The sequence below is a fragment of the Montipora capricornis genome, chromosome 10, assembly GCF_036669925.1.
Source record: "Montipora capricornis isolate CH-2021 chromosome 10, ASM3666992v2, whole genome shotgun sequence".
Classification (NCBI taxonomy): Eukaryota; Metazoa; Cnidaria; class Anthozoa; order Scleractinia; family Acroporidae; genus Montipora; species Montipora capricornis.
In genome coordinates, this window is record NC_090892.1 from 53,077,828 (window position 1) to 53,095,327 (window position 17,500).

The window sequence follows — 17,500 nt, forward strand, 5'->3', positions numbered from 1 at the left end:
CTTTTTCATTTCAACTGGAATTGCTTACATTCGTTTTGAAGTCTTTTGTCATTCATTTTGAAGTCTTTTACGTGGGCTTTTGTCCACTGCGTTCGTTATGCCCAAGGCAACGTTAACATTATTATGTTAATTTTGAATAAATTACTTAGCTGGCACTTGGCTCAAAATCTTTGACCCATGTATAAGTCGAGGGCGATTTTTGGAGCTTCTTTTGAGGCCATAAAAGGTCGACTTATACATGGGTAAATACGGTAAGCTTATACACTAGATCATAATCATTTTTTGTGTTCTTATTAGGAGTTTCTGTGAATTTAGCCTCAAGTACATTGATGACCGAACAAGTTAACCAAGAGATTATCAAATACAATAAGAACTCAAATGGACAAATTTTTATCTAGTTACAGTTTACTGTTACTGTAATGGTTACAATAAATCCTTTCCACGCAATGAAATGGAAAAGCTGCCAAAGAAAAATTCTTCAATACTTGAACTCCCACTCTGAACATTCCCAGTCATGGGGTGCTATATGCATGTACTATTATCAACGAGGGTCTTATGTGCCATTCTGAATGCAAGTTCTTTTTTTATTGCTGCAATATTGTATCTAACTGCTTACCAGTATTAGTAACTTGTTATGTCTTGGTAGCCTGAGTGCTTTTGATTAATACTTTCCCCATCAAACACAAACTAATATCATTGATTTAACAAGGGAAAAGGAAGAGCCAAGAAAAAATAAATTTTTGTACACACCTTCCTTTCCTGTCAGGTAAATTATTGATGCTTGCCATCTTAGCCGAACAAAAAAGCAAAAAGAAGATCAATGAGAGGTTTGTGTTAATTAATGTTAACATGGTAGCATTTTTGATGTTGCTCAACTTTGCTAAATTCTCAGAAATTAATTTTTCTTTCTTTAGAGTGAGCAAAGTTGTGAAGAGTGTAGCCTTAATCCAAAGAGAAAAGTTTCATAGGTAAGTTCTAAGTGTTCATTACCCTGTTCATGATGTTCAACTGCACAGGATATCTGCAGTGCAGTTCATGATCAAGATCTTCTGTGTTCCTGAGTATTATAGATTAATTTTACAATATGTGTTGCAGATCTTTACATGATTTACTTTAGTGAGCTAATTTATGGCCATAAGTACTATAATAATTGTGTTAAAACTTTGGGTAATGTTGTTACAAATCTGATCCCAACCAACACGTTGACCGACAGTTGACCAACTGCAGCTTGACTGTTGGTTGATGCAGGTGCTCTTTGTGCTCTGCATGGACCCAATAATTTTGTAAGTGTTGAATGACAGAAGTAAAATCTTTCCTACAATGAAAAATTGATATAAAATATGAGTGCAACTTGAAAAAAACATACACATGATAAATGGCCCCACCAAAAATGACATCCATCCAGAAGCACACAAGAGACAAGTAGTTAACAACTAAGTACAGTATAATATTCCACACAACTGTGTTGTTTATTTAACAATATTTTTTATCATTGCAGTCTTGCAAAACTCTTTTGTTTATATCAATTTTTTTTGTTTGGGGATTATTTTTTTCTTCGTAGATTTTTCCTTTTTGGTTGGATGCTGGGAGATACCATAGCGTCAAACATCATGATGAGGTAATGGCAAATCTCTTTACATGTATTTTATCCATTTGAAAAGTGAAGTAACAAAGTTATGGAACTGTATTAAAGAAAGATAAGAGGCAGGTAATTGATTGATTTTATTTTTAATCCTGCTTCATGTTAAAGAGTAAAATAACACTACAGAAAAGGCAGCTGCTGTAAATTTTGCAATGGTTCTATTTAATTTATAACAGTAACTTAATTTTTTGCATCATTTTCTATGGATCACAAGTGAAAGACTATGTTTGGGTTATTTTGTCCAGGAAAAGTCAGACTGGTGTAAAGTACTGCTTGTTAATCATGCCTGGATCTTTATTTGCAGCCAGAGTTCAAGTCCGGGTTTCTACCATGTGATTGGTGGCTGGGCACAGTTTTAGCCAATCTTAATATGACTCAGAGGATTTCTTCCCTCTTCAGTAGTCTTAAAATCCACTCCTAGCTAGACTGTTTCATGCATGTAGCTTAAAAAGTATTGTTTTTGGCCCTAATATACTGGTAATAAAATTATGTATTAATACATGTATATGGACCATAATTAAATGCATTTATGAAATAATTAGGATAGTACATGCACTCTCATTGGTCAATAGCTGTGTTTAGGTGAGAGCATGGAAACACGGCTGTGTCATCACACAAATTTTGATTGGTTTTAAAAATGTGTTGTCAGACGCATGTTTTCATTGGCTGGTAGGAAATATGAGCGTGTATCAAGGAACTTGTTTCAATCAAGAAGTAAAAAAAACCCAGCAATTTCTTTCATTTGTCAAATTATCTTTGAGAAATATTTTATAAAAGCAATAGAGGACTTTTTTTTATATTTCCATAGCCTCATTTAAACACTTAAGGGAATTGGGAGAATTCTCGACAGTTACCTATGCATACATGTAACTGTCCTCACTTTAACCAACCCCCCTCCCCCTTCCTCTCGTGTTTAGATGAGGCTATGGAAACACAGAAAAATAGTCCTCTATGGCTTAAATAGCATACAACCAAGGCTTGTTTGGACACAATTCTTTTTGGTTGCAGCCTTTTAGAAAATTAACCCTAATTCCCCACCTGAGAGTGAGACTTGTAGATTTTTACTCTGGTTAACATCAGACGATTTCACTTGCCAACTGGTGGCACTTTTGGTGGGAATCGGTTAACCCATTGACTCCCAGGGGTCCCCCATCAACAAGTAAAATCGTCAGGCGTTAGACAGACCGGCTGGTTCAGGCCAGTTTGGGTGTCAAAGTCATGCTTAAAAAAACGAGTAGCAGTGATTTATCAGGGTTTAAAAACACGAGGCATAGAGGAGTGTTTTTAGCCCTGATGAAACACGTGCTGTGAGTTTTTTGAGTGATTAAAAAAAAAAACACTCCACAAAAAGTGTCCCTCTGGACTCAAAACAATGGTATAAATTGTGAGAGGAGAATATTAGCATACCGGCGTATCTCGTATTAAATATTAAATTTTTGATAACAGGTTTTGTTATTGTCTAAAATATTTTACTTACACAATTGTTGTTTCAGCTCTTTGGCAGCACCATTTCTGATGGTGTACAACAGTACAGACCATGTGTACTACTTGAAGCAATATTCAGAACTTAAAGAGGAATTTACAGAAGACAATCTTACCTCCTTCCTCAATGATATCTTGGATGGGCATGAACAGGTAAAATTAATATAAATTCTAGTCTGATTGGTTAGTCATCAGTGCGATATAATAATTGTTAAAGTTTGAAAAGGATAGCATTGCACTACTAGCCATAATCACCCTCAGAATCTCCAATCAAGATTTCTTCAGTTTTCAAAGTCTCTGCCCATGTAAATCAAAGAACAGTTTTGCGAACCTCTTGCCACTTACCAAAATGAAACGTAATGCAGGGTGTCAAGTTTCTGTTTTCCTTATTTTGCAAGGGAACCCTCCTACAGTGTAACTTTTCTAGTTTTATTTTTTTTGGAAATGGTTGGTTCAAGATACAGTGTTCCATTGACCAAAGACACCAAATACAAAGGAACAGAATCATATTTTAATAAATTACAACAAATTTGATCTGAAATGTAAAGTGAAAGGTCTTTTAATGCTTGGCCTTACAAAATGTTGAAAATGAATAGAAATAACAGAAAAATTGACTACAGTCACTTACTTCTGTGGCTGCCTCCATATTTACTATTAGGCAAACAGTTCATAGGTCTACACTTTTAGTTAGAAAAATTGTACTACGGAAAACGGGTTAGCAACTGATCAGGAATGGGTTGGCAGATAGTCAGCTTGAATGAATCAAAAACAATTTTAAAACTTGTGCTTGTACAGGACTTTAACTGAGGAGGCTTGGACAATTAGGACTAATGCCATTTGCAATTTAAAAGTAGATGGAAGGAGTGCAAAACTGATAAACTAATTTTAAAATAGCGCGCGCCTGCACCTTTGCCGTAAAATCAATGATGAAAACTGTTCAGCAAAACATGCAGTATTTAATGGATTATGGTAGTTAAAAAAAATCTTGTGATGCCAGCATAGTTGTATCAGATTTTGTAGACACTGCCTTTCAAGTAACCTTTTAACTAATGAAATTGTGAATCCTGTTTCTTTCTTTATTTATTTGCTTTGCAGGGATATGGTGGAGACTCTTACCTCCAGAGGCTTTACCGGGTAATTAATCTAAAATAATTACATAGATTTAAAACAACAGCATTTTCTAATCTGATTCCTTTTACAACCATGACTTTCCTCATTGTTTCAGGGAATCTGGGACCTCTTTGGGACAATTTATGTAGGTGAAATGCTTAACAAAATAGTTTTAAAAGAATCTAGTTACTGGAAGTAACTCTTTAAAATGGGAACCATGAATATCATCATCATCATCATCTGTGTCCTTTTCCCTCTGAGGGAAATAGGGCCTTGCGTTCTCTCTCTCCAAGCTTCTCGGTCTTTCACACAACTACCAGCTTCTGCCCAACCTTTGAACCCAAGTTCAGCTCGTTCTCTCGCTACTGTTTGCCATGTCTCCTTCGGCCTACCTCTCCTACGTCTTCTTTCTGGGGTCCATGTTAAGGCTATCCTCATGTTCTGATTTACACTTTTCCTCAGCACATGCCCAATCAGTTTCCAGCATCTACCATGAATATACGTATAGGAAATTGTATGAACTTGCTTGTGCATTTTTGTGATTTATGGGTATTAGTGATGTTTTGAAGTTCTTAAAATTACTCGAGCCATAGGCGAGTTCAATTTAAAAAATTTCTTACATCACGATTGACGGTAAATCACAAAATGCACAAGCAAGGTCATATGATTTTTTATTTATCATAATACTTAACAAAATCACTCCCATCACTTTGTTTCTATAGCACCTTCCATATTGCATATTTTGTTGAGTATATATATCGAACGTCTTATTAGATGTTTTGGTGTGTAGTATTGCTGAGTATTTTTATGAGTTGTGTCGTATTTTGATGAGCCTGCTAGGGCAAGTCAAATTACAAACAAGTAAAAATACTCAGCAATAATACATACCAAAAATCCAATAAGCTCTTTATTATCCAACTTTTTTGCACTAAATTTCTAGCAAGTGAATTGTAAACAACCAAAAATGTGTGAAAGATCGCGGAGCAACGTCAGCAACTAAAGTAGTCAAAGTACTCTTTACGGTACGATAACCAAGTGTACAATAACGTGGAATATTTGTACTGACTCGTTTCATGTGTTTTTTTGTACAATAACTAATACAGTTGGATAATAAAATCTTAGTCAGTGCTTTTGAGGACTAGGGTCACTTGGCTTTGCTCACACTGCTACATTTTTTAGATATTGCCATGATTATAATTCTCAGATGTTACCTTAGTTAATACATTTTCAAATTTAGACTTCACATGTTTTTCAAAGAACATTGAACTCATAATCTTGTTGTTATCAACCTATTGATTTTTAATTAGATCCTGCCCTTTTCTCTTTGCAGGATATTTGGACCACCCAGCCCATTGCTGCACTGCTCATGTTTGGTTTCCCCCTCCTTATCTTTTCATTTGTTATTTACATGCTGTGCATTGCTGACCCTGGTCCTGAAGAGGAAGAACTGGATGAGATGGAATTTGAAGATGAGATTGGCGATGACGAGCAAGAAGAAAAGTGTTTGAAAGAAGTCAAAGAAGCAGAAGAGGCTGACCCAAGCACAAAACCAAAAATTGATTAACTTATTGAAAGCACTAGCATCCCAGTAAAAAGTGAAATAAACCATTCTCTGTTTTAGCTGGCTCACAAAACTCTGTCTACCAAATACTCCCTGGCCAAACCTTTGATCGTCTTGTTCTTTTGTCTGAATTTTTCCTATTAATTTTAGTGATATATTTGAACTGGAGAAGTGATCCTCGTACTTAACAGGACAATTTAAACAATAAAATTGATTTGTATCTTATAGCTACCTGAAAATTCAGGTGGCTTCAATGCAATTCAAACCCATGAGGCCAACGTGTCGGTAGTGTGTCGGCCGACATGTCGGTGGTGTGTCGACCGACGCGTTGGCCGACATGTTGGCCGACGCGTTGGTGGGATCGGATTCTTAAATTTTACCCCCATGACCTCTGACATTCTGGTGCAATGCTCTACTAACTGAGCTATGAAGCAGATCGGTTAACAGCAGGTCAGTTTGTTGGGCTCACATGTTCCTGTGAAAGGACTCAATGAAATAAGTGTATTTTAGAATAATAATTTAAATTGTTTAAATTATTATTCGTTCTGGTCAACTTTGGAGTATCTTAAATGTGATAAGCATTTTCATCCACTGCAAACGGTTGTGAGAGAGAACAGGAAATTGGACGTTTTTCTGATCCAAGATCAGGGTAGGCTATGATAACAAAATGAAGGTACAGGTATAAATAGCTAATTTCAAAATTACCCAGCTTGCTTTGAACTGAACTGACTTCTGATTGGATTCTAAATACTGGTATGAGTTTTAACCTGTTGACTCCTGAAAATCGTCTGGAGGCAAAAACTCTTACATCTTACTCCCAGAGGTCAATGGGTTAATGAATGCACCTTTGATTGTGAGTAGTGAAACAGGAAATGGGTGAAGTTTCAGAAAACTTGATGTTAGTGTTCCTTAAGTGCTGAATCTTTTTAAATCAAAATCTCAAATTAATTTAATTTATATCAGAGAATAATTTGCATAATACCTGGCCACTATTGTGTTCTTTGTAGTGGCATTATTTGAAGAACAAGGCATTTAACAAATAGATTCCATTTTGCCGTGTGTCTGTTCAGTAATCGATCACAGATAACGTCAATAATGTGGTAAGAACAAAAAAGTGGCATCTATTATTGAACAGACGCACGACAACATGGAATCTATTTGTTTTATATACTAATAAAGAGTTAAACTTTACTTGCATAAAAGGTAATAGATCATAGGCAAGAACCAATCAAAATGCGAGAATAACTTGGGTTATTATATCAAGAACAATATATGCCATTCATATGCAAATAGCTGGCCAGGTGTTATGCAGTTTAGCCTATATTGGTTTCTATCATTATTTATTGGACTTATTCCGTATAAGTAATTTGAATCCTGATGACGACACAGGACCAAATAAAAGATTTGGGGTTTCTCAGGCACATCATGTCTTGTTTCTTTTCAGTTGTAGATTGCGAGCACTAGATAGGCTGAGTATCCAGCTTTTCAAGTGGTTGGCTCCCTTCCGTTCCCTGGAAGGCCTAATGCTCAAATATGCTAACAACTAGATTGAGTTATGACACAAGTTTGCAGGAAGTAAAGTTGAACATTTATTCACATTTTATTTTTTCTTGATGGCCTCTTCTTCAGCCTTTTCTCTGGCCTTCTTCTCTCTGTAGCCAACCAACCTAGCATTAGCACGTGCCATACGCATGCTGCTGAACACACTAGTTTTCTTTTCTTCATCTGTGATCTTACGAGCCTTGATAGGCAAGCGCGACTGTTGGATCGGCATGACAGGACCTTGAAGTTGTACTGCCTTTTCCAGTTCAGCATCCTACAATAATAATTAAGAACAGAAATGGATCAGGCTACAGCCAAATTCAAGTAAATTAATAATAACATTTGTTACAAATTTAATATTAAGCGAAATAAATTAGTATTTTAAAAGCAAGTGAAGATGACAGAGCTACTTGCACAAATGTATTAGATGGAAAAATAGAAAGCATCCTTCACGTTAAATTTTGTCTTTTGCGCAGTTTCAAAAGCTTGCAAATTGACTGTCTCTTCAGAGATAATTTTTCTGAAACCCCAACCATCCTTGAATGATTACGTGCAAACAACACTGTTCATTCAAAAGTGTTTCATTTGAAGAATTTCAAAAAGCTCTCTTCTGAGTGTTCTTTCACCCTTCCACACCTGAGAGTCAGATTTATAGATTTTACTCCACTCTCTTTTATACCAGACGATTTTATCCACCAATTAGGGGCACTTTAGGTGTAAATGGGTTAAAGCTAGTTAGTTAGTATGAATTTAGTTATTTAGTTTAGTTTTGATAAGTTTCAACAACAACATTATCAGTGAGACATCGCTCTGAAATTTAAGTTTGCCACTTCCTGTGAGGTTGTTGATGTCACAGACTTCTTTCAAACCTTTGGTGGCACGGCAAAAATCATACAGAAAAGATAAATTATGTGATGATCAATTCAAACATTTCTTTCCTGAAATACACCTGTAGCTTAAACCAATGAACTTTGGGATCAACTTGCACATTAAGTGACAGAAACAAAACTGTAAAACAAGGCATTTACCGCACTATCTCCTTGCTTGGGTTTGGTTGCCTTCTTTGGGAAAATTATCAATTTGGTCATGTACTCCTTCAGTCTTTGCACATTAGCCTGCAAGGATTCTGCCGACCTATTTTTCCTTCTGTGGTCGACCGCGATGCCAATGGTAGGAGCAACTTTACGTGAGATGCCAGCAGTCTAAGAAGGAAATAAAAAGCACAGTTTATCAGGTCAATGTTTAAAACGTTACAATATTCTATACTTAAGGAGGCTCGAAATAGTTTCTCCTTTTTTCAAACAAATAAACATATTCTGTCCTTAGATACAGTTAGGGCAATCATATCAAGACGAAATTTGGCCAGGGTATTAAGTACCTATCGTAGATTTCTCACATTATGTTTTCCTCAAAAATAATGTTACCATGGAAACGATAGTAGGCATTTCTTTGACCCTTAAAATCAACATATGTGGTCCTTTTTGAAGAAACGGGACGGTGAAATTTTCCCATTCATCGTTACCAGATAATGTTAGAAATATTCTCTAAAATATTTAAAATTCAACAAAATCTGTAGGTCAGTTTTTCAGAAAAGTAAGTTTTTTTGAATTGTGTCTCTAATTATTTTTTTCACCTACAGAATTTTTTTAAATTTGAAAGACAAATGGTTTAAATTAATCTAAGCTAACATGCAAAAAATGAAAAAAATTCACCGTCCAAAAGCAGAGATATAAACGAGTAAAGTTGCAAAATCAGGAAAAATTAGGGGGTTACAAGATCAGCATTTACGCATGTGTCACCCGCTCATTCGAGTCCGCGCGCGAGTGGAGCTACAGGTCAACACAAACGGATTTAAGTAACTATTAAACCGTTTCAGTAGAATTTTCGTAGTTTTCGTGAATAGGAGATGCCTATTTATGTGCCATGTATATAGGAATTGGAGAAAGGTAAGCGAAATTAGCGGTATTTGTTTATTTCTGGTGACCCATTTAAATCATGAGCTGACGCAAGCAGCTTACGAATTGCGTGTGTGGCATACATGTGCACGCTCAGCTGAAAACCCTTTCGAGCCTTCTTAAGTCACTGCTTCCTTGTTGGCCAAGAATCAGTAGATGATTCTGGTAATCATGGTAAAGCTAATAAGTGATATTGCTTTATGTGGAAACAGTACATTGATAATATGTAAAGAACAATGATCAACTTTGGTGTCCTTGGCCAAAATTGCTTGGTACCCCAAGGTGATGAGCAGAAAACATTGTGACTTCTATGGAGTCAAATCAACTCAAGATAATTGTTTCAACCTTGCCGAGACTTTTGTATAAGCCTGCAATTAAAACTGGGGATCACCTAGTTGATTTTTGAGGGGGGGGGGGGGTATCTTTACTTGCCATGGCAACCTTTTTCCATCACATCAGTGAGTGCACCTTGTAAGACAATCATTAGCATCTCATAAGGTACCATAACTTTGCTATTATGTGAAACAGCTGGGTAGATTCAATCCTTCCAAATAGTACAGTCCATAGAAAGTACAGTTTCTAGAAAGTGTTGAAACTGGCTTGAGCCTCCTTAAGTCAAATAATGAACAAGTTCAGACAGAGGCTGCAGAGAAGGAGGGGCTGGGGAGGCTATAGCCCTCCCTCCCCCCCCCCCCCACTTTCTTCCTATGGTGTTATTTTCTCGTAAACCTCTCCCCTCACACTTACGTGATCCATACTTAACCCCAGCCCCCCACCCCACCACTTTCAAACGTACTCCGCGACCCCTGTCAGAGTTTCAAAATATGTGCATGCGTCAGGATAAAAGCAAGAATATATTTTTAAAAAACTTACCAGATGAAATTTCTTGCAGCTGTTTACCATAACCAAAAAAGACAATTATTATTGTAAGCTTGTTTTTATCCCGACGTGCACTTTCATTTCTTGATTATTGGACTTGGCTAATTCCTTCTGCCTCAGCTGTGACTATTACAGATATGGCAAGATGCTATTTTCGTGTTTCTGGTGTTGAATTGGCTCCTTATCGCCTCATATACTGAATGATGATATCCATGTCAGTAAACTTACCTTTAGCTCCTCAAGAGTAAATCCTCGTCCAGCCCTTATCTTGGTGTTGTATTTGAAGGTGGGACAACGAACAATTGGTCGCAGAGCACCAGCAACTGGCCGGGGTGCAATCTTCAGAGCCTTTTTCTGACGAGTAAGTCTCCTGCGCTTCTTACGCCCCGGCTGATTGAACCATGTTCGTACATAGTTCTGCCACTGCTTGTGGAAGTGGTTGTTATGTATCATATTATTGTGTTTGGGAGCCATGGTGGAAAGTTGTGGCTGTAAAAACCTAAAAATAAGTTAAACCAGCCACAAATGAAAAAGAAATGAAAATAAAGTACCACTTTATTGTGTTTTATTTCAGTTGGCATCTTTAAAACATATTTATATTTTCCACCAAAAATTATTATGTAAAATTTGATGTGTCTCATGACAAGGCCAGATAAAACTTCACCACTTTCAGTTTGCCGTTAAAATAGGCTTCTTTCAACGAAAAAGTCATCTGATATAAACGTATTGTCATAGTTTGAACAGGGACGGGATGATGCTCGAGAATTTTGGCGGATTGTTTCGCAAAACTAACCTTCCAACCAAAACTGTACCACAACGCGAGGAAAGAGGGCAGAGTGGGAGAATCCAGGTGTATTATGGGACAGTTAGGTACGGTCAGCGGTATCTTTCGGAAAGGTACCTTACGAAGTTTCATACATGAAGGAACTATTGTTCCTGCAGATCTGAATTGTCCATTTTTTGCTCGATATAAATGTTAGTCTCGTTAGGTTCAATATGTCAGGACAGAAAGTCACTAAAAGTTCTAAAGATGTTGCTGCAACCAATGGATCAGTATCAGCGACAATGAAGAAGGCTTTCAAGAAAGATTCCACGTGGGAAGACAAGGTATTTACACAAGAAGAAGGTTTGTGTTACCAGACATGATTTCATGGCATGGTGATCTGGTTTAAGGAAGAATTATGCAAGTGAAAGATTCAAGACACAACGTCTCGACACAAGAACTCGTGCTAGTGTGTTTATCAGGAGGAAAAAGACTAAGGACAGGTTTAAAGTACAGATCACTTTTCACAGGTCACTCGTTACAAAACCTTAACTAATGCTAAACTTAGGACTCATTAGGTGCAAGGTTAGCCAAATTGAAGTTGTTGGGTTTTTTTAATATAGGTAAACAATGATCTGTAACGAGTGACCTGTGGAATGTGACCTGTGATTTAAACCTTCCGCTAAAGCTAATTACGTTGATGAGCCTTGTTAAGAGTTCCTTTAATGAGAGCTAGCAGTATCAAACCACCCTACTGCATTCTCAGTGTGAATTGAACCTAAGCCTAGTTTCCAAAAGTAACAGATGTATGGTGAAAGTGTTTCATGCAAATAACATTAGTTGTTTAGTCTCATTTTCATATCGATGCTATCTACAAGCCTTTTCCGTTGTGGCTCTGGAAAGTTCTAGTTCTATACAAATTTTTAAATGATATTTTAGGAAAAAATAGATGTTAATGCTAGTAAGCAAATACTGGGCAGAGCCTGGAAGGAGAGTGTGACTTCCCATCACATGACTACCCTATTTGGCTCTCTCATTCCTGCCGCCATATGAGCCCTCTCGGTATGAAATTTCCAATGCTCAACTCGTTGTTTTTTCTGCTCAGCATTTTAATCTTTGCCATGGAATTTGCTGGCCTCACAAACGAGGTTTTACGCCTCCTGCTATCTCAAAACAATTTACCTATAACTGGAACCCTGGAACAATTGTTTGAACGGCTTCACATTGTAGATATATCTGCACCATCTTGTAGCTTATGGACCCGAAGCACGGATTCCCATCCTTCAAATCCGGCAGAGAAACGTTCACGCCCCACCGTGTACCCGTCTACTTCAAGTGCTTCTGCTTAGGGCGTTTCTTCCTGTGTAGATCCACCAGAAACTGTCACCATTCCTGACGATGCTTTGCCTGAAACAGGCGGTCAACAATGGTCAAATCCAATCCAAGATGGCATCTGAGCAAGAAAAGCTTCAAACACGGACACGTCCACAACCATGCTAGCTACTCTTATCTCCACCATCGTGGACCGCCTTAACCCTGCCACAGGTATTAGCATCACCTGGCAGGAGCGTTACCCTATATACCTTTCCTGCATGCTCTGGCCGGGGCCCCATGTGGGCCCATAGGAGAATTTGTTTTCATTGCAATAACCAAGCAACGGCCACTATTCTATCCACTAAGAGCTCCTGAATTCCCCGCATCATGAACCTTGTCCGTTTAATCACCCTCTAAACCCTCCTCTTCAACTTTACCTTTACTTCCAAACATGTGCCTGGAGTCGACAATGGCATTGCTGGCGCATGCATCGCCAGTTCCATGCCCGATCCCTCTTTTCCTGACCAAGGTTTGACTGTACAGGCTGCCACCTATATCTTCAAGTCCATCGCTACCTCAACTCGTCGGACATAATTATTCCACCGGTGAGCACTATTTCATTCAGTTGTGCCTTTTCCACAAGCTTATTTTCCCCCAACACCCCTTTCTACCTACCCACCAGTCCACCCAGATCCATTTTGTTACTAATCTGTCCAACACAGTCTCTTACAGCACAATTAAAGTTTATCTGGCAGCAGTCAACAACCTTCACACTCAGTTTGGCTCTCCCCTGGACCTTTCGGCAATGCGAGTCCTTCACAGAACTTTGAGGGGGATCAAACTTTCCCATGGCACTGCAAAGAAGGCTCGCTACCCGATCACCTCTTCGGTTCCCGGTAGAATCTATACTAAGTTACAACCATTTCAGTCTTCCGATGTTGACTGTTCTATGCTATGGGCTGCATTTATCCTCGCATTTTTTGGCTTCTTAAGAAGGAGCGAATTTACCTGCAATGGCAATTTTGACCCTCAGTCCCATCTTGCTAGAACAGACATCTAGTTCCATCCCAACATCCTTCACCCTATTTCATTTGACATTGCAATGATCAAAAAGTCCAAAACTGACCCTTTCAGAGAGATGGCCAAGGTCACTATTGCAAGGTCAAACTCAGACATGTGTGGGGTCACTGCTCTGCAAGATTATATGATCCAAACTGCAACTCAAGACCCTGGCCAGCCACTCTTCAGATTCTCCTGTGGACTAAATCTCACCTGGACTTCACTCATCAACAAGTTAAGGACTCTCCTAAACCTCTGCAACAGTGACAGCTCCTCCTATGCCTCTCACAGTTGTAGAATTGGTGGCGCTACGACTGCTGGAGCCGCTAGCATTCCCGCCTGGCTAATCAAAATTCCAACCCATACCAAGGAAACAAAGTCTAAAGTTCCCCAGGCAATGGCCTCCTGCTCCTCCTGTTAACAAATCCCCCTGGAATCTTTGAGAACACCAGAGTGTCTTACTGACATTTTCGTGCAGTAATGTACCATAATAGTCATCTTGGTAGCGGGACTAACAGAGGCCTGAGGCGAGTCAAGAAAATTGCACTCCATGAGAGGAGGACAGTATGAAATGGTAATCCTCTACCGGCTGTGTGCTTTTAGAATGGTGGCCCTTTACAAACAAGTGTATGTCTCCCAAAAAAAAGCCTGCACTGCAGGCTAAAACCTACAGTGTTTTCACCTATGGCCCCAGTGCCACTTTTGTGTTGGCATCCCCTCCAATTTGGCCATGTCGATTTGCGCTATTTCCCCCAACCCATTTTTCTCAGGTGTTTCTATACACTCGCCTTCCATTCCTCTGTTAGCCACATGCCGGCAGTCACATGCATGTAGGTGGAATCACTATCCTAAGCTTAATGCCATGTTTCTTCTGCCGGTTTGGACATCAAAGGGTTAAAACAGACCAAAAAAACAAAAACAAAACAAAACTAACCCATTTGGCTTCTTTGGGCTTTGGGCTTTGGGCTTTGCTCCTTTCAAGTTCATGTTGTACTATGGTTAATGAGTATTTTGACAGAAATACTTTGCACGAGGGTCGTATCCCCTCCAGTCAAATGTTTTGTGCGAGGATCCTATCCCCTCCAGTCTCTGTGCGATGGCCATTGGTTTTCGATATTTAACAAAAACAAGGCCCATTCGACACTTTAGGGCTTTCTGTGACATTGTCTTTGGGCTTTTTGCCCTTTTCAAGTTCATGTTGTACTATGGTTAATGAGTATTTTGACAGAAATGTTTTCTGCGAGGGTCCTATCCCCTCCAGTCAAATGTGTTGTGCCGGGGTCCTACCCCCTCCAGTCTCTGTGCGATGCCCATTGGTTTTCATTCTTTATGCTCATGTCATGCTTTTGACCCCTATCTCCACTCGTGGGTTCTCTCCTCTCACCCTTTGGGCAGGCAATGTTCGCTTTTCGCTATTGCAAACTCTGTGGAGATGGGGTCATTCTTTCTCCCTGTTAAGTGGGAGCAAAACCACTAAATGGGCTTCGCAGAGGGCACACCTTGTCTATCTTGGCATTGTGGGCGGGGAGTTACTGCCTGCGGCACCCCTTCAGCCCTGTGCTGAAGCCCCGTTAGGGAGAGGGTATATTGCTACTTTGCTGGACTAGGTTAACTTGGCCCTGGGACATTATGCCAGCAACTATGTCTCTGCAACAATGTCCGCCTCTTTCCATTGTGATTGAAGACAGCATTCCTGATAATTAAGACTTGAAACATTGTTTTGTACAAAGTGCCATTTCTACGCTAAATCTAGAATCATTTCTTGATTTTTTATTGTTCATAATTGTTAGAATTATGTCATGTAAATACACTGTAGCACTTTTGGATCTGTGAGAAAAGGCTCTCTTTAGATGTGTAATTATTACTATTAAATGCTTTATTTAAGGAGAGCAAAGTCATGGGTAAGGATGTATAAAGTTTGCTGCCATTTATGGAAAGAGTCTTTGATTTATTAAATTTTGGGCGCTTATCCCACTGGCACCAATATTATTGCCTTTGAATCCTGGGGTCACCAAGGTTTAATCCTCTTTGTCTGGATTTCTTCTTGATGGGGGCTGCCTACATGTACGTAGGATAGTAATGTTGATGTTCTGATCAATCTTTGCATTAAATGATTTATTCTACCTATGAGTACATTTTGTTTGTAGTTTACCTGAATTTTGTCTTCTTTGTCTCCTCAGGATGAGTTCCTAGATGTAATTTATTGGTTCAGACAGATTTTAGCAATTGTATTAGGTATAATTTGGGGTATTTTGCCTCTGAAAGGAATCCTTGCCATTGGATTGTAAGTGTACATTTAAATTTAAAAAATAGTGAGAAATACATGTACATGTAAACATGTAATTTGCTGTAAAATCTGTGTAAGAGATTTTTCATTTTGTATGGCTAATGTTGTGACCAAGTTGGAGAGGTTTCTACCTAGCTACATGTATAAGCATTAAATGAAAGAGATATGTCCAGAAATGTAAGTGCTGGTAATTAGATGCTCACGTATTTCAATAAGCGTCACAAAGTGTCCCCTTGCTCTTCTCCAGAACTTCAACATCACTCATGTCTCGGAATACTGACAATAATTTTATTAAATGCCATGAAGTTACCCCTGAATGATGCTCCTCAAGTAAGGATAAATAGCTGTATTTATCCTAAGCTAAAAACAACACTAACCTATACCTTAAAATAAGGTACCCTTCATGTTGGATGTCAAAATAATTTGGCGTGCTTCTAATTAGGTGCATTTCTGGAAATGACTGAAATGAAAGTAAGGAAGATCATCATAATTAGATAGGCAATTTAAGCAGTTGCGAGGAGGCCTGAAAACCCCAGGCTTGGATGAAAGTGTTCAAAACTATGACCATGTGATTGCATGGTGCTGCTCTTCCAACTGAGCTACTCAGCCAGTACCCCGCGAGCTGAGTCTCCTTCGATCTTCCTACTAGAGATAAGTCGGGAAGAGGAAGAAGACTCTGCCAGCTGCCTCAACATTTCATATCAATTCAGCATGCGTTAAAAACTCAAATGTATTTGGATGTCAGTCATGTGTGACCAGTAACCGCAAAACCACAAACGAAAACAACAGTCCATATTTTTGCGCAAGGTTAAATATTCTTTCCATTTAAAAGTGAGGTCAAAAGGGCCAATTTGCAAGGAAACAAAATAATACTAAAATAGCGACCATTTTGGAATGTGTATTGCTAAATTATGTGTGCCATCTACTTTACTGTATTTAACTGAACCTAAAGTTTATTCTTGGGAGGGGCGGTGGCCTCATGGTTTGTGCGCTCGACTGCGGATCGAGTGGTCCGGGTTTGGGTCCTGGCCGCGGACATTGTGTTGTGTTCTTGGGCAAGACACTTTACTCTAACAAATTTATTCTAACAGTTGTTTTTGTCTTCATAGATTTGTACTAATAAATGCTGGTGTGTTGTATATATACTTTACGAACTTTCAAAAAATTGACGAGGAAGAGTATGGTGGACCATGGGAACTGACAAAGGAAGGTTTTATGACATCATTTTCATTGTTTTTGGTGAGTAATTACTGATACCAGGAATATCAAACGTGGCTCTTCTTGGTGTACCACTACCTGCAATACTTGGCCTCTTATCATTAAAAGTATTAAAATAATTTTTTATCCAATGCCAACACCACAAACAGAAATTTAGCAAAGAGAACCAACCTTGTTATATGTGTTTATATATCAATGGAATAATTACAGTATTTAAGACATTCTTTAGCACTTTCCTTTTGTTATTTACAAAACACCTTTTTAGTACTTAGTTGATTCAAAGTGAGCAATTTTGGATTCTTTGCAGCCTTACAGCCTTTTGCAGTATTTTTTGCAGTAACTTTTCTTTGGCAGCTTTTTTGGCAAAAAAGGCAATAATCTTTGAAAATGATGATCTAGAAAGCAAGAAAAAGACAAAAAAAAGGTTATGTGGCAAACTCTAAAAGGAGGATGATCAGGTCCTGGCGACATACGCGCTATGCGCATAAAAGGTCACTTCAGAAAATACCATAATACTCTTTGTTTGTCCCTCCAAATTTTGCATAAGCATGGTTTTGTTTTCTCTTGGGACCATTGTAAGTCCCAAGAGAAACTGGAAACAATGCTTATGCAAAATTTGGGGGGACACACAAAGAGTATTATGAGATTTTTCGAAGTCATCTATTTGATTGCTCTACCGACGAAAGCA

The 17,500-nt window shown here is 38.5% G+C and overlaps 3 protein-coding genes across 4 annotated transcripts in view; 2 read left to right on the top strand and 1 right to left on the bottom strand.

The window, feature by feature from the left end:
* The window catches only part of LOC138022289 (protein disulfide-isomerase TMX3-like), a 22,380-nt gene extending 15,166 nt beyond the window's left edge, over window positions 1-7,214 (top strand). For both annotated transcript variants that reach the window (XM_068869391.1, XM_068869392.1), the window contains exons 11-17: window positions 767-827; window positions 915-968; window positions 1,562-1,618; window positions 3,136-3,277; window positions 4,220-4,258; window positions 4,350-4,379; window positions 5,565-7,214. In XM_068869391.1, the coding sequence (XP_068725492.1) occupies window positions 767-827; window positions 915-968; window positions 1,562-1,618; window positions 3,136-3,277; window positions 4,220-4,258; window positions 4,350-4,379; window positions 5,565-5,798 (617 nt within the window). In that variant the 3' untranslated portion in view covers window positions 5,799-7,214. The remainder of the gene's footprint in view (window positions 1-766; window positions 828-914; window positions 969-1,561; window positions 1,619-3,135; window positions 3,278-4,219; window positions 4,259-4,349; window positions 4,380-5,564) is intronic.
* A 146-nt stretch (window positions 7,215-7,360) lies between these two features.
* Window positions 7,361-11,072, bottom strand: LOC138022294 (large ribosomal subunit protein eL13-like). Its single transcript, XM_068869397.1, has 4 exons — window positions 10,965-11,072; window positions 10,400-10,670; window positions 8,366-8,539; window positions 7,361-7,611 (listed from the first exon to the last, which is right to left on the bottom strand). Exons 2-4 carry the CDS (start codon window positions 10,643-10,645, stop codon window positions 7,396-7,398), a joined length of 636 nt encoding a protein of 211 aa, XP_068725498.1. The 5' UTR covers window positions 10,646-10,670; window positions 10,965-11,072; the 3' UTR covers window positions 7,361-7,395.
* Window positions 11,073-11,097: 25 nt separating this feature from the next.
* The window catches only part of LOC138022295 (GEL complex subunit OPTI-like), an 8,168-nt gene continuing 1,765 nt past the window's right edge, over window positions 11,098-17,500 (top strand). Inside the window, exons 1-3 of the mRNA XM_068869398.1 lie at window positions 11,098-11,278; window positions 15,488-15,591; window positions 16,704-16,833. Of these exons, the coding sequence (XP_068725499.1) occupies window positions 11,168-11,278; window positions 15,488-15,591; window positions 16,704-16,833 (345 nt within the window). The 5' untranslated portion in view covers window positions 11,098-11,167. The remainder of the gene's footprint in view (window positions 11,279-15,487; window positions 15,592-16,703; window positions 16,834-17,500) is intronic.